This window comes from Podarcis vaucheri, assembly GCF_965113315.1.
Source record: "Podarcis vaucheri genome assembly, chromosome: 7".
NCBI classification, from domain to species: domain Eukaryota; kingdom Metazoa; phylum Chordata; class Lepidosauria; order Squamata; family Lacertidae; genus Podarcis; species Podarcis vaucheri.
The window spans coordinates 8366571-8380658 of NC_138765.1; the positions used below are offsets into that span (position 1 = coordinate 8366571).

The window sequence follows — 14088 nt, forward strand, 5'->3', positions numbered from 1 at the left end:
AACGGGATCCGTTCCAGAGCCCTGTTTGCATCCTGAAGCGAACACAACCCACATCTGCGCATGCGCGGGTCACGATTCGCTACTTCTGCGCATGCGTGTGACATCATTTTGTGTGTCTGCGCAGGCATGAGCGGCGAAACCAGGAAGTAACATGCTCTGTTACTTCCGTGTCACCGTGGCGCGTAACCTGAAAATGCTCAACCTGAAGCACATTTAACACGAGGGGCGCGGGTGGTGCTGTGGGTTAAACCACAGAGCCTAGGACTTGCCAATCAGAAGGTTGGCGGTTCGAAACCCCGCGACGGGGTGAGCTCCTGTTGCTCGGTCCCTGCTCCTGCCAACCTAGCAGTTCGAAAGCATGTCAAAGTGCAAGTAGATAAATAGGTACCACTCTGGCGGGAAGGTAAATGGCGCTTCCGTGCACTGCTCTGGTTCGCCAGAAGCGCCTTAGTCATGCTGGCCACATGACCCAGAAGCTGTACACCGGCTCCCTCAGCCAGTAAAGTGAGATGAGCACCACAACCCCAGAGTCGGCCACGACTGGACCTAATTGTCAGGGGTCCCTTTACCTTTACCTTTTATGACTGTAAAAAACATCTAATTAACATATCAGATCATAATCCCATTAAAATAAAAAACTAAAATAAAAAAGACTAAATTATCATCCAAATTATAATTATTAATTTTGGGGGGCTTCCCACAGTCTGGAGCTTGAAGCATATCCAAATCTCAGTCCTGTCTCTCCTTGTTGTTTCCATATTTTCCACATCTCGATTTTAACACTTTATTTTCTCCCTTTCAAGACAGGTAAAAGGAAGGAGCTCTTCACAGAGATAGTTAAACTGTGGAACTCACTCCCACAGAAGGCAATAAGGGCCACTCACCTGGATGGCTTAAAAGAGAGGATTAAACAATGCTTCTGAATATCAGTTGCTGGAAACCACGAGGGAGCTCGTCCTACACTCGAGTAGGACCCTGGCAGAGACACATGCCCAACTGGCATGTTCTCTCCCTCCTGGTCAATTCTTCGGGAGCTTCAAAAGCTTTCTTCAGCCCGAAGATCACAGCAACCGATGCCAACAGACACCGGCACACTTAGGGATCCGCAGAGTTTGTGCAGTTGTGTAACAGACCTCAGCAACTCAGCATTTTGGCTAATCTACTTTATTTACATATAAACACACACGGAGCACTGCAACATGGCTCCCTCTCTCTCTAGCATCAGACAGCAAAGATAAAGAACAAAGGACAATAGTCCCACCTCACGGAACACAGGAACACAAACATCCTGTCTCCGTCACTTCCCACTCTGTGGAGTCAAAACATACACTGTCATGTGAAAGACAACAATCCCATGACTGCAGTCATGGAGCAGGAATTCTAACACGGAAGAGGGGCTCTCGTGGTCCTATCCTGCTTACGGGTTTCCCACAGGCATGGTTGGCCCCTGGGAGGACAGGAAGCTGAACTAGATGGAACCTTGGCCTCATCCGGCAGATCACTTCTTATAGTCTTATGTTCTTGGGACAAACTTGACTCTTGCAATTTGTTTTATTTTTAAAAAGTGAAAGGATGACCTGGCTGGAAGTCAGATCCTATGCGTATTTACTTTGAAAGGCATTGCACTAAGTTCAATGGGGCCTATCCTGCAAGTAAGTGGACAGAGAATGCAGTCTATGGCTGCAAGTCAACATCCACTTATCTGGAAACAGGGGTAATAATAATAATAATAATACCGAGAAGGCCCTCTGCCTGGTTCCCTGTCACTTGGCTTCTCTCAGTGAGGGAACCACCAGAAGGCCCTCGGAGCTGGTTCTCAGTGTCTGGGCAGAACGATGGGGGGTGGAGACGCTCCTTCAGGTATACTGGGCCTTTGAGGCCGTTTAGGGCTTTAAAGGTCAGCACCAACACTTTGAATTGTGCTCGGAAATGTACTGGGAGCCAATGCAGATCTCTCAGGACCGGTGTTATGTGGTCCCAGCGGCCAGTCCCAGTCACCAGTCCAGCTGCAGCATTCTGGATTAGTTGTAGTTTCCGGGTCACCTTCAAAGGTATCCCCACGTAGACAGTCTGTGGGCAGGTAGGGTCTCAGCCTGCATACCAGATGGAGCTGACGGACCTCCGGAACGAATTAAGTACTTAACCTGAGGTACCACTGTACAACTATCATTGGAAACAGCCCTATATAGAAAATTTAACAGGAAGTATATAAAGTGCAGAGCTTGAACGACCATATATATATATGGCATGATTTTATTTCTTATACAAATATTGAGGCACATGTCATTCCATGTCACTGGTATATGCAAATGTCTGGCTCATTGAAGAACCTTTCCCCTCAAGAACGATGGAACTCACAGGTGGAGAATGCTTGTATTTGAATCAATTTTTATTACAGTGGCACCTCAGGTTAAATACTTAATTCGTTCCAGAGGTCCGTACTTAACCTGAAACTGTTCTTAACCTGAAGCACCACTTTAGCTAATGTGGCCTCCTGCTGCTGCCGCGCTGCCGGAGCACGATTTCTGTTCTCATCCTGAAGCAAAGTGCTTAACCTGAAGCACTATTTCTGGGTTAGCGGAGTCTGTAACCTGAAGCGTATGTAACCTGAAGCGTATGTAACCCGAGGTACTACTGTTATTTGTAAGGGAATACTTCACAAATATGAGTTAATACGTCGTACGTATCTTCGTACTTTTGTCCTTCCAGGCCGTGACGCTTTACGGTTTTGATTTTTTTATTGTTTTCTTCCTCTTTGCTACGTCTGTTAACAAACCAATAAAACAAAAGGAGAGAAAAATTTAACCACGCGTGACGTCCGAAGCCCGCAACTCTTTGCAGCAGCTGGTCCACCTTTCAATGTGTCGCCTCGCTTCTTGTTCTGTAGGATCTGGCATGGGAAGAGAGTTTGCGCAGCAAGACGGGTTCGGCCTAACTCCAGCTGCTGCCTCTGACGCCCTTCCTTTTCCCCTGCGGGCTCAGATTTTGTGCGGAGACAATTTCTCAATGCCACACCCGAGGGAGCCATTGTGGTTTGCGGCCACTTTGCAGAGACGGCAGCTGTGAGGCAGGTGCGGCCGAGTCCTATAAAGAGCTTTTGGGGAGGAGGGTGGAGCTGGGTCAAATCACAAAAGGATGCTCTCTCTCTTTCAGTAGTAGATAGGTAGCCGTGTTGGTCTGCCATAGTCAAAATAAAAAAAAATTCCTTCCAGTAGCACCTTAAAGACCAACTAAGTTAGTTCTTGGTATGAGCTTTCGTGAGCTTGGTATGAGCTCTCTCAGCTATCTGCCTATCTCCCATTCCCACCACCCTTCTGAGTAACACCCCTCCCCACCTTCTCACTATATAGAAGGATCTGGCAACTTCTGTTTCAGTGTATCTGAAGAAGTGTGCATGCACACGAAAGCTCATACCAAGAACTAACTTAGTTGGTCTTTAAGGTGCTACTGGAAGGAATTTTTTTTACTCTCTCTTTCAAACACACTTGACTCCCTTTTGGGTCCCCACTCCGTATCAACCCGCTCTCACCGCCACCCTAGCGACAGTATTTATTTATTTAAACTCTCCAAGTCGGGCAATGGTTTCAGGCATCGAACCCAGAGTCTCACCTGGGAGACTGTGCTAGGCCAAGACGCAAAGCCACACTTTGTAGCTAAAGCACCACAATACCATTTTAGAGCCATCCAAATTGGGGGCTGTCACAAAGAACTGTGGCAAGAGAAACTAATGGACTATGCAGAATCGGCAAAACTGACACCTAAATTACGTGACAAGGATAACTGTGACTTTAAAGATGAATGGGAAGCCTTTACAAAGTATTGAAAGAGACAACAAAGTGAACTGGACTCCTTGGCAGGTGTTGAATAAACATTCACAAACTTTTTATAGACAATATTTGGATCAATTAAGGATCTATACGATTTGGTAACTTGCAGAGAATAACGTATGTTGATAAACCAGAGAAAGGAGCTGAGGGAAGTCTGGGGAGGGAGGGGAGGGGGGTTATAGTTGGGGGGAGGGAGAAAATAACCCCCCCCTTATTTTAAGGATGATATGTTTTTTGATAAAATGTTATGTTGAAATTCCTAATAAAAAATATATTTTTAAAAAAACCAAATTAATTGGGGGCCGTCACCATCTCCCATGGGAACGAGTTCCATAGCTGAATTGTGCGCTGTGCGAAATACATAATAATAATAATAAGAATAAGAATAATAATAATAATAATAATAATAATAATTTATTTATACCTCGCCCACCTGGTTACAAGAAATGAGATTCTAACTAAACATCAAGAATAAAAGCTTTTTGACAGTAAGAGTTGTTCAACAGGGGACTGGTCTCCCTTCGGAGGTAATGAACTCCCTCCTTGGAGGTTTTTAAGCAGAGGTTGGGTGACCATCTGTCAGGGATGCTTTAGCTGAGAATCCTGGCTCGCAGCGGGTTGTACTAGATGAGCCTTGAGGGTCCCTCCCCACACTACGGTTCTACGATTCTCTCTGCCCTGAATCTTCACAGGGCGTCCACACATTCTACGAGTTCCAAGCGGGAGAAAAACTTATTTCTATCCATTTTTCTCCATGCCATGCATCTTTTTATAAGCACCTATCATATCACCTCTTGCTTTTTGTCTAAAGGTAAAGGTAAAGGGGCCCCTGACCATTAGGTGCAGTCACGGACGACTCTGGGGTTGTGGTGCTCATCTCACTTTACTGGCCGAGGGAGCCGGCGTACAGCTTCCGGGTCATGTGGCCAGCATGACTAAGCCGCTTCTGGCGAACCAGAGCAGCACACGGAAACGCCGTTTACCTTCCCGCCGGAGTGGTACCTATTTATCTACTTGCACTTTGACGTGCTTTCGAACTGCTAGGTTGGCAGGAGCAGGGACTGAGCAACGGGAGCTCACCCCGTCGCAGGGATTCGAACGGCCGGGCTTCTGATCGGCAAGTCCTAGGCTCTGTGGTTTCACCCACAGCGCCACCCACATCCCATGTTGTGTGTACAACAAGCAAATATGTGTGGTTTAACCCACAGTGCCACCCGTGTCCCTCTACTAGGTACATTAGGGACTGAGCAGGGACCAAGCAACGGGAGCTCACTCCGTCGTGGGGACTTGAACCGCTGACCTTCTGATCGGCAAGCCCTAGGCTCAGTGGTTTAGACCACAACGCCACCCGCATCCCAGGGGAGCAGCATGCCAAAACCATCACTGCTAGAAGCCAACAGACGTTTTCATTAGCGATTTTTATTGGGCGAATGTCTTCTCTGTTCCGTCGACGGTTCTGATCAATGTACCCCGCTTCCCCACCAACGAAATACAATAGAGGTTAAGACAATAGAGGAAGCCGCTAACTGGAGTCTGGCTGATGGGAAAATGGCAGGAACTCCAGGGAAGGGCATTAGGGATTCCTGTCCCAAGTCGCATGTTGGGACTTCACAGCCAGCCTTTTCTGGAAGTGCTCTGGGTCCATGAAGATCACCTTGGGAAGGACGGCTCATCTTCCCCTCTACCCTGAAGAGGTGAGCTCTCTCTCTCCACAGTGCCCAATTGGGGGTAAAGGTCACCTCGCTTGCATTTCAGGCCCCCCCCAGTCCAAAGTCACCCACCCCATCCGCTAGGCAGCGTCACTATTCAAGAACTCATCCTTCCTTCCTCTCCTGGGTCTCTGGGCTTCTTGATCCTCTCCGATTTTCCAAGGCACCCCAGGATTTGGGGTGGGGGTGGGGTGTTTCAGTGTCTTTTGGGCTGGTTTGGGCCGATGTATTTCAACGGAGTGTAGCTGGGCTTCCCGATGATTTCTGTGCCCATCAGCGGCTGGAGGACGTCTGGTACCCGAACGCTGCCATCCTACAGAGGAGGGACAAAGGTAGAGGAGAGGGTTTGAGGATCCTGTGTCGGCCAACTTCTGCCCTCTGCGCAACATTCTGCGAACCGCCCTGGTTATTCTGTGAACCGCCCTGAGTCCTCTGGGTATAGGGCGGTCTATAAATTCAATAAATAACAAGAAAACAGTGACAGATAGGTAGCCGTGTTGGTCTGCCATAGTCAAAATAAAAAAATTCCTTCCAGTAGCACCTTAAAGACCAACTAAGTTAGTTCTTGGTATGAGCTTTCGTGTGCATGCACACTTCTTCAGATACACTGAAACAGAAGTTGCCAGATCCTTCTATATAGTGTGAAGGTGGGGAGGGGTATTACTCAGGAGGGTGGTGGGAATGGGAGATTGGCAGATAGCTGAGATGAGCCTGTTGATGACTCTTAACGACTGAAATAGGTCTTACAGGAAAAGGCAAGGGGTGAGGAGGTGAAAGATGGCTTAGTCATGTATAATGAGATAAGAATCCAATGTCTCTGTTCAGACCAGGTCTCTCCATGGTTTTAAGTTTGGTAATGAGTTGCAATTCAGCAGCTTCTCTTTCCAGTCTATTTCTGAAATTCCTTTGTAGTAAAACAGCTACTTTCAGATCTTGTATAGAATGTCCTGGGAGATTGAAGTGTTCTCCTACTGGTTTCTCTGTTTTGTGATTCTTGATGTCGGATTTATGTCCATTTATTCTTTGGCGTAAGGTTTGGTCTGTTTGTCCAAGAATACAGTGGACACTCGGGTTGCAAATGTGATCTGTGTGGGACGCATGTTCGCAACCCGCAGTGGGTTGCGATTTGGTGTTTCTGCGCATGAGCAAAGCGTGATTTAGCGCTTCTGCGCATGCGCGACTGCTGAAACCCGGAAGTAACCCGTTCCGCAACTTCTGGGTTTCAGCAGTCCGTAAACAGAAAAAATGCAACCTGAAGCGTCTGTAATCTGAGTTTTGACTGTAACAGCACAGCATCAAACGGATGAAATTTAAAGACTATTTAGCTAAATATGTTAAGATAACTTAATTGGAAAAGCTTGCAAATATTAGATAGGCTTAGGATTTAAATATTTAAGGATAGGAATTAAGATGATGAAAGCTAAATTAGAAAGAAAGTAAGATGTTAAGTGATCAAGTAAAATTTTTTGAGAAAACTGACTTTGGAAAACTGTTTAAATGATATACAATGAAATTCAATCAGGAGGATTGGAGGAAGTCACTCAATGATGTGATTAAGATTGGTTTAATTACAACGAGGCTGTATGTTTGTTTGTTTTATTTTTATTTTTTTGAAAAATTAATTTTAAAAAAATGGGGGGGGGGGGACCACAGCGTCCTACCCACACCAAACTTGTTTCTAACAGGGTACGCCCAAAAATCCCCATCAGCCCTGGAGTGGATGGAAGCTATAGACCTCTTGGAACAATCCACAGAAGCAAACTCCTAAGAAGAAGCAAACTTTCCGAAGAAGAAAAAACTGGGAGCCGCAAAACTCTTCATTATAAAAATAACTTTTTTGTCACTTTTTTATTATTTCTTTGTTTGACCCCTCAGAATTACTCCTCCTCATAGAAATAAACGTTAAATTAACAAGTTACCTTTGTGTGTGTGTGTGTGTGTTCTTCACTCCCCTTCAAAACAGTGACCATGCCCCTTACAATGTAGCGGGCGAGCAGGAAGGTGACGTTGGGACAGTGCGTGACTAACGCACGCACCGCCCCCATGCGACGTCACAGCCAGTACAGCGCCCGCCACAGTGGGGAGTGTCGGGGTGCACAATGCGCCTCCTCCCCTCGCTAGTATCCGCCCCAGAGCCGCGGCAAAGGTGTAAAAGAACCACATGCGGCTCCGGAGCCGCGGGTTGCAGACCCCTGTCCTAGGGGCTGAGGTTCCCCTGGCCCCTGCAATAAAATATTTGAGTGGCTGGGGAAACCCAGCCAGATGAGTGGGTCATAAATAACAGGTGATGATGATAACGATGATTATGCCAGCAACGAACCTTGCGCTGGTTGGATTCCAGGAGGGCAATGAGCATCCGGGGAACAGCGCAGGCTGTGCCGTTGACCTGCAAAGAACAGACAGCTGTGCTGAGACGCTGGAGGCCCCCAGTGTGGCATCGGGTTCAGGAGGGGGGGAAAGCACAGGTTATCGACACCTGGCCTCTCCTTCTCCCCACCCAACCCTGTATCTCAGGCCACAGGCCCAGGGCCCAGCTTACCGTGTGCGCATAAGACAGGCGGCCTTCCTGGTTGTAGTACATGATGTTCAGCCGGCGGCTCTGATAGTCTGTGCAGTTGGAGGCGCTGGAGATCTAGCAGGGGAAACGAAGGGCAGACACGTAACTGGCCAAGGCAGAAGTTGTGTTGGGGGCCCTTGCAGGCAGATCTCAGAAATGGTTGTAAACACGAGAGTCAGATTTTGTCATCATCAAACGATAAACAATGAATTGAAAAGGAGGTTCAAAATAACTTTTATAAAAAACAACAACCCAGAAGGCTTTCTTTTGGCAATTATAGGGCCAGAACTACCTAAATTGTATAGAAATTCATTTATGTATGCTACTACAGCAGCAAGGGCTTGCCGATCAGAAGGTTGGCGGTTCAAATCCCCGTGACGGGGTGAGCTCCCGTTGCTTGGTCCCTGCTCCTGCCAACCCAGCAGTTCGAAAGCACGTCAAGTGCAAGTAGATAAATAGGTACCGCTCCAGCGGGAAGATAAATGGTGTTTCCGTGTGCTGCTCTGGTTCGCCAGAAGCGGCTTAGTCATGCTGGCCACATGACCTGGAAGCTGTACGGCGGCTCCCTCGGCCAATAAAGCGAGATGAGCGCCGCAACCCCAGAGTCGGCCATGACTGGACCTAATGGTCAGGGGTCCCTTTGCCTTTACCCCTTGGGTATTGTGGGAGGCCAGGCTGTAGACAGCCCAGCAGTTTTCCCAGCAGCTCCCACGCCATAAGCCGCCCTGCTTCTATTTCCCCCAAAGTTGCTCCAGATACAGTGGTACCTCGGGTTGCATACGCTTCAGGTTACAGACTCCGCTAACCCAGAAATAGTACCTCGGGTTAAGGCCACACCACCCTCAGAATTAAAGGGGGAGAGTTTGGCAGGAGAGGGAAGGAAGGGAAATCTCTAGACTGTGAAGACAATACTAAGCTAGACGGATCCACAGTTCGATTTTCTACATTCCTGTGTTCTTCTTATCCCTCTGCGTTGCTTCTCTGCAGAACAAGATTGAGAAGGATCTATCGGACTCTCCCCAGCGCTTCTTCCACCTTGGGGTTGGGTTGGCCCTTGGACTAGAGATTCAGGAGCGAGCGGACTCTTCCCCCACTCACCTCTCCATACTTGTCCCGGCCAGGCATCCAGGCCTCAATGTCAAATTTCCTGTATGCAGGGAGGCCCAGTTCTTGTGTGGGCATATCCAGGACCCTATCAGTAAAGAGAAATCGGGATCAGATGCGTAACGGCAGCCATGAAAGTTGGGAACAACCTGATTGGCCTTCTCTATCCAGGTCTTGCTGCTTGAGAATTGCTAAGTAAATAAGTGAGATTACCTTTTTTGGCCTTATTTCGTAGGACTCATACACCGCTGGACTGAAAACAAGAAAGCAAGCAAACCCTCAAAGCCATTTACAAAAGATAAAACAGCAAACTCAAGAAAAAGTTGCAATAGTTTAAAGCACACAAAAGTTAAAATACAGAAACAGATCACCGTATTTTTCGCTCTATAAGACGCACCAGACCCCAAGACGCACCTAGTTTTTGGAGGAGGAAAACAAGAAAAAAATATTCTGAATCTCAGAAGCCAGAACAGCAAGAGGGATCGCTACGCAGTGAAAGCAGCAATCCCTCTTGCTGTTCTGGCTTCTGGGATAGCTGCGCAGTCTGCATTCGCTCCATAAGATGCACACACATTTCCCCTTACTTTTTAGGAGGGAAAAAGTGAGTCTTATAAAGCAAAAAATACGGTAAACTGACCTCAACTTTCTAAGTATCTTGTAGGTAAACTGTACTGAACTGTTAAAGGCTTTATGCGCTAATAGTAACACCTTGAATTGAGCCTGGCAAATGAGCAGCTACCACAGGTCTCTGAGCACGGGCGTTGTAGGCTGGCGAGTTCTCGCTCCTGTCAGCAATTGTGCTGCAGCATTCTGATGTTCCCTGGACGTTGCTTTGCTTTGTTAGTACTGTATTTTAAACATGCCTAAGTATACCCTCTGTCAGGAAACTGACATCAGAGCAAAAGGAGGAGGAGAGGCTCTCCGACTCTGCAGGAGAAGGTACTAGCACCAGGGGGAGGCGCAGCTTGGTGGAGGGGGAAGGAAATCAGAGTAACACCAAGGATCCAGGAGAGCCAATGGAGAAGGAGGGGGAAGGGCTCCGGGATTCTTCCCTGGACATCAGTGAGGAGAGCACTGGTCCTCCACTACCCACGCCCTCCCTGCGCAGGAGACTTCCGCGCAATGAGAGGCGGAGAAGACTGGGTGTCAAACAGCTTTTATGCTGGAAAAGGTTTAAGAAACGCCCACAGACAGATTCTGCTAGCGACTGAGGCAGCTACGCTGAGATGGGCTGTGCAGTAAAGACGGTTTAACCCAGGCAGTTAAGCTCTCAAACCGGGACAGCTTACGCACGAGTAACTCCACTCCACTCCACCCTCTAAGTTGGGTATGGGATGCAACCAGACATGTCTCTGCTGGCTGGGCTAGCAGCCCTCCTTCCCCCTCAGTGATCACACACCCACGTCCCCAGCAGCCAACGGTGAGCGGGGGTCCCTCAGCTGCCCCCCCCCCGCTCTTGCGCGACTCCCTACTTGTAGTGCAGTCCCAGCTCAGAGAAGATCTCTTTCTGCACGGCCAGGAATTCGTCCAGCAGGGCCTCGCTTTCGAACCCAGTCTCGTTGGCAGTGACCCCAAACATTTCCACCTGGATTGTGGGGAGAGAGTGTATGATTATAGAGATGTCCCTTTAATGAAGAGGCGCGTAGTGAGACCATTGATCCCCTGCTGGTGAGGCTCGCTGACCTCCCGGAAAAGCAAAAATCCGACCTCTTCCTGTTAGGCAAAGATCAGAAGACGACCCGGATGGTCGCCAGATTCTGTGTACAGATCTGTAGGCGCAGACCATCTCCCAACTCAAACTAGTTCGTTAAGAAAATCCCCAAACTCTGTTCTATGAGTGACTCTGGGTCAGCTCCCTGCGGTAGTTTATTGCTGTACATTGTTTTTAAATTTATTGTTGTACATTGTTTTAATTGTTTGTTTTCCTTCTGTGACTGTACCCCCAATTGTGTTTTATAAGCTGGTCTCCGACAGTAATAAATTATCTATCTATCTATCTATCTATCTATCTATCTATCTATCTATCTATCTAATAGAGATCTGTTAGCCAAAGGGAGAGGAAAGAGTAACTGCAGGAGAAGAGGGAAGGGAGAAGAAAAGGATGACACAGTTCTCCCCCTCCCCAATTAATCCCCACGACAATCCTGAGAGGTAGGTTAGGCTGAGAGTGACTGATTGGCCCAAGGTCTCACCCACAGAGCTCCAGGGCAAGTGGGGATTTGGGTCTCTCCCAGGTCCTAGTTCAGCACTCTAACCACTACACAACACCACCTCTCCACTTTCTGTGCTGAAGCAGCGGAGGGAGCCCAACATAACCCAAAACCCTGCAGGAAGCATTCCAAGGCCCCATGTAAACTTTGCGTGCCTCTTGCAATGCACCTCTTATGAACGCCAGCTCTGAAGCCCACACATCCCAGCAGGAAAGCTAACATCACCTGGGCCCTCTGGCTTTCTGCTTTTTCAACGAGAACGGGCTATCTTTGCAGCGCTGAGGACTAGAAACTTGCATCGTTTGAAGCGAAAAGCAAGAGAGCCTTGGGATGAGTCCGATTAACAGATCCCATGCATTTGCTGTGCTTGCGTCGAACTGAACAACACGCTTGGTGTGCCATTAGCATCTGTTAAGGTATCAAATTTCTCATTGAGCTCCATCCTGCTCCACCCCACCCCAAAAAATCTCAGGATGCACCAATAATAATAATAATAAAAAAATTATTATTATTATTTATACCCCGCCCATCTGCCTGGGTTTCCCCAGCCAGTCCGGGCAGCTCCCAACCGAATATTAAAAACACAATACAGTGGTGCCTCGCAAGACGAAAAGAATCCGTTCTGTGATTCTCTTCGTCTAGCGGTTTTTTTGTCTTGCGAAGCAAGCCCATTGACGGATTAGAGGATTAGCGCTATTAGCGGCTTATCAGCTTATTGGATCAGCTGATAAGCGGCTTAGCGGCTTAGAAAAAGGGGGGGAAAGGAAAAAAAACCACAGGAACTCGCAAGACATTGTCGTCTTGCGAAGCAAGCCCATAGGAGATTCGTTTTGCGAAGCACCTCCAAAACGGAAAACTCTTTCGTCTAGCGAGTTTTCCGTCTTGCGAGGCATTCGTCTTGCGGGGCACCACTGTACAGCTTTAAACATTAAAAACTTCGCTGTACAGAGCTGCCTTCAGATATCTTTTAAAAGTCAGATAGGTTGTCTTACAACAGTAACCCAGCTATTGCCCATGATGGGTGGTTCTGATTGGGACTGGGAAGGCAGAAGACAGGGAGCCCAACGTTAGGTGGAGCCAGAGAGACAGTGGCAGGTGGAACCCTGGTCTAAGAGGATGGTCTGAAGGCAACTGGAACCTTCAGCCAGCTTGCTGATGCCCGGGTCAGTGCCTAAATAAATAAATAAATAATAATAATAATAATAATAATAATAATAATTTATACCCCGCCTATCTGGCTGAGTCTCCCCAGCCACTCTGGGCGGCTTCCAATCAAGTGTTAAAAACAATACAGCATTAAATATTAAAAACTTCCCTAAACAGGGCTGCCTTCAGATGTCTTTTGAAGATAGGATAGCTGCTTATTTCCTTCACATCTGGTGGGAGGGCGTTCCACAGGGCGGGCACCACTACCGAGAAGGCCTTCTGCCTGGTTCCCTGTAACCTCACTTCTCGCAGGGAGGGAACTGCCAAAAGGCCATCGGAGCTGGACCTCAGGCCAAACGATGGGGGTGGAGATGCTCCTTCAGGTATACAGGACCGAGGCCTGTGCTGCAGACCTTGTCCCTTAATAACAATAATAATAAATTTTATTTATATCCCGCCCTCCCCAGCCGAAGCCGGGCTCAGGGCGGCTAACAACACTAAAATAGTGCAACATTATAAAAACATTATAAAAATTAATTAAAATCAAAATTGATGGCAACCATAAACTAAAGTTTTGTAAAGATTGCCAAAGGAGGGAGTCAGGCTGTGCCCTGACCAAAGGCCAGGTGGAACAGCTCTGTCTTGCAGGCCCTGCGGAAAGATGTCAAGTCCCGCAGGGCACTTGTCTCTTGTGACAGAGCGTTCCACCAGGTTGGAGCCGCAGCCAAAAAAGCCCTGGCTCTAGTTGAGGCCAGCCTAACCTCTCTGTGGCCTGGGACCTTCAAGATGTTTTTATTTGAAGACCGTAAGTTCCTCTGTGGGGCATACCAGGAGAGGCGGTCCCGTAGATACGAGGGTCCTAAGCCGTATAGGGCTTTGAAGGTTAAAACCAGCACCTTAAACCTGATCCTGTACTCCACCGGGAGCCAGTGCAGCTGGTATAGCACCGGGCAAATGTGATCCCGCGGCAAGGACCCCGTAAGGAGTCTCGCTGCGGCATTCTGCACCTGCTGCAGTTTCTGGGTCAGTCTCAAGGGCAGCCCCACGTAGAGCGAGTTACAATAATCCAATCTGGAGGTGACCGTCGCGTGGATCACAGTGGCTAGGTCAGGGCGAGAGATATAAGGAGCCAACTGCTTAGCTTGGCGGAGATGGAAAAATGCCGCCTTTGTTATAGCTGTACAGTGGTGCCCCGCAAGACGAACGCCTCGCAAGACGGAAAACCCGCTAGACGAAAGGGTTTTCCGTTTTGGAGGTGCTTCGCAAAACGAATTTCCCTATGGGCTTCCTTCGCAAGACGAAAGCCCATAGGGAAATCTCCGGGACAGCGGGGAAGCGCAGCGCGTCTTCCCCACTGTCCTCGGACCTCCTCCGAAGGCTGGCGGTGGGGCGGAAAGCCCTTCTCCCCGTGCCAGCCTTCGGAAGGCTCCTCCGAAGGCTGGCGGTGGGGAGAAAAGCCCTTCTCCCCGCGCCAGCCTTCAGATGGCTGTCCTGAAGACTTGCGGTGGGAGGAGGGTTTTCCTTCCCACCGCCAA

At 48.4% G+C, this 14088-nt stretch overlaps 1 protein-coding gene and 1 long non-coding RNA gene across 2 annotated transcripts in view; one reads left to right on the forward strand and one right to left on the reverse strand.

Annotated features, from left to right (window-relative positions):
* Positions 1-5226: 5226 nt before the first annotated feature.
* The window catches only part of SARS2 (seryl-tRNA synthetase 2, mitochondrial), a 34844-nt gene continuing 25982 nt past the window's right edge, over positions 5227-14088 (reverse strand). Inside the window, exons 12-16 of the mRNA XM_082231180.1 lie at positions 10670-10782; positions 9192-9285; positions 8076-8168; positions 7857-7922; positions 5227-5849 (exon numbers count right to left, since the gene is read on the reverse strand). Of these exons, the coding sequence (XP_082087306.1) occupies positions 5733-5849; positions 7857-7922; positions 8076-8168; positions 9192-9285; positions 10670-10782 (483 nt within the window). The 3' untranslated portion in view covers positions 5227-5732. The remainder of the gene's footprint in view (positions 5850-7856; positions 7923-8075; positions 8169-9191; positions 9286-10669; positions 10783-14088) is intronic.
* Positions 10789-11921, forward strand: LOC309537046. The gene is made up of 2 exons (XR_014221788.1): positions 10789-11437; positions 11532-11921. It is a non-coding gene; the product is annotated as an uncharacterized lncRNA (long non-coding RNA).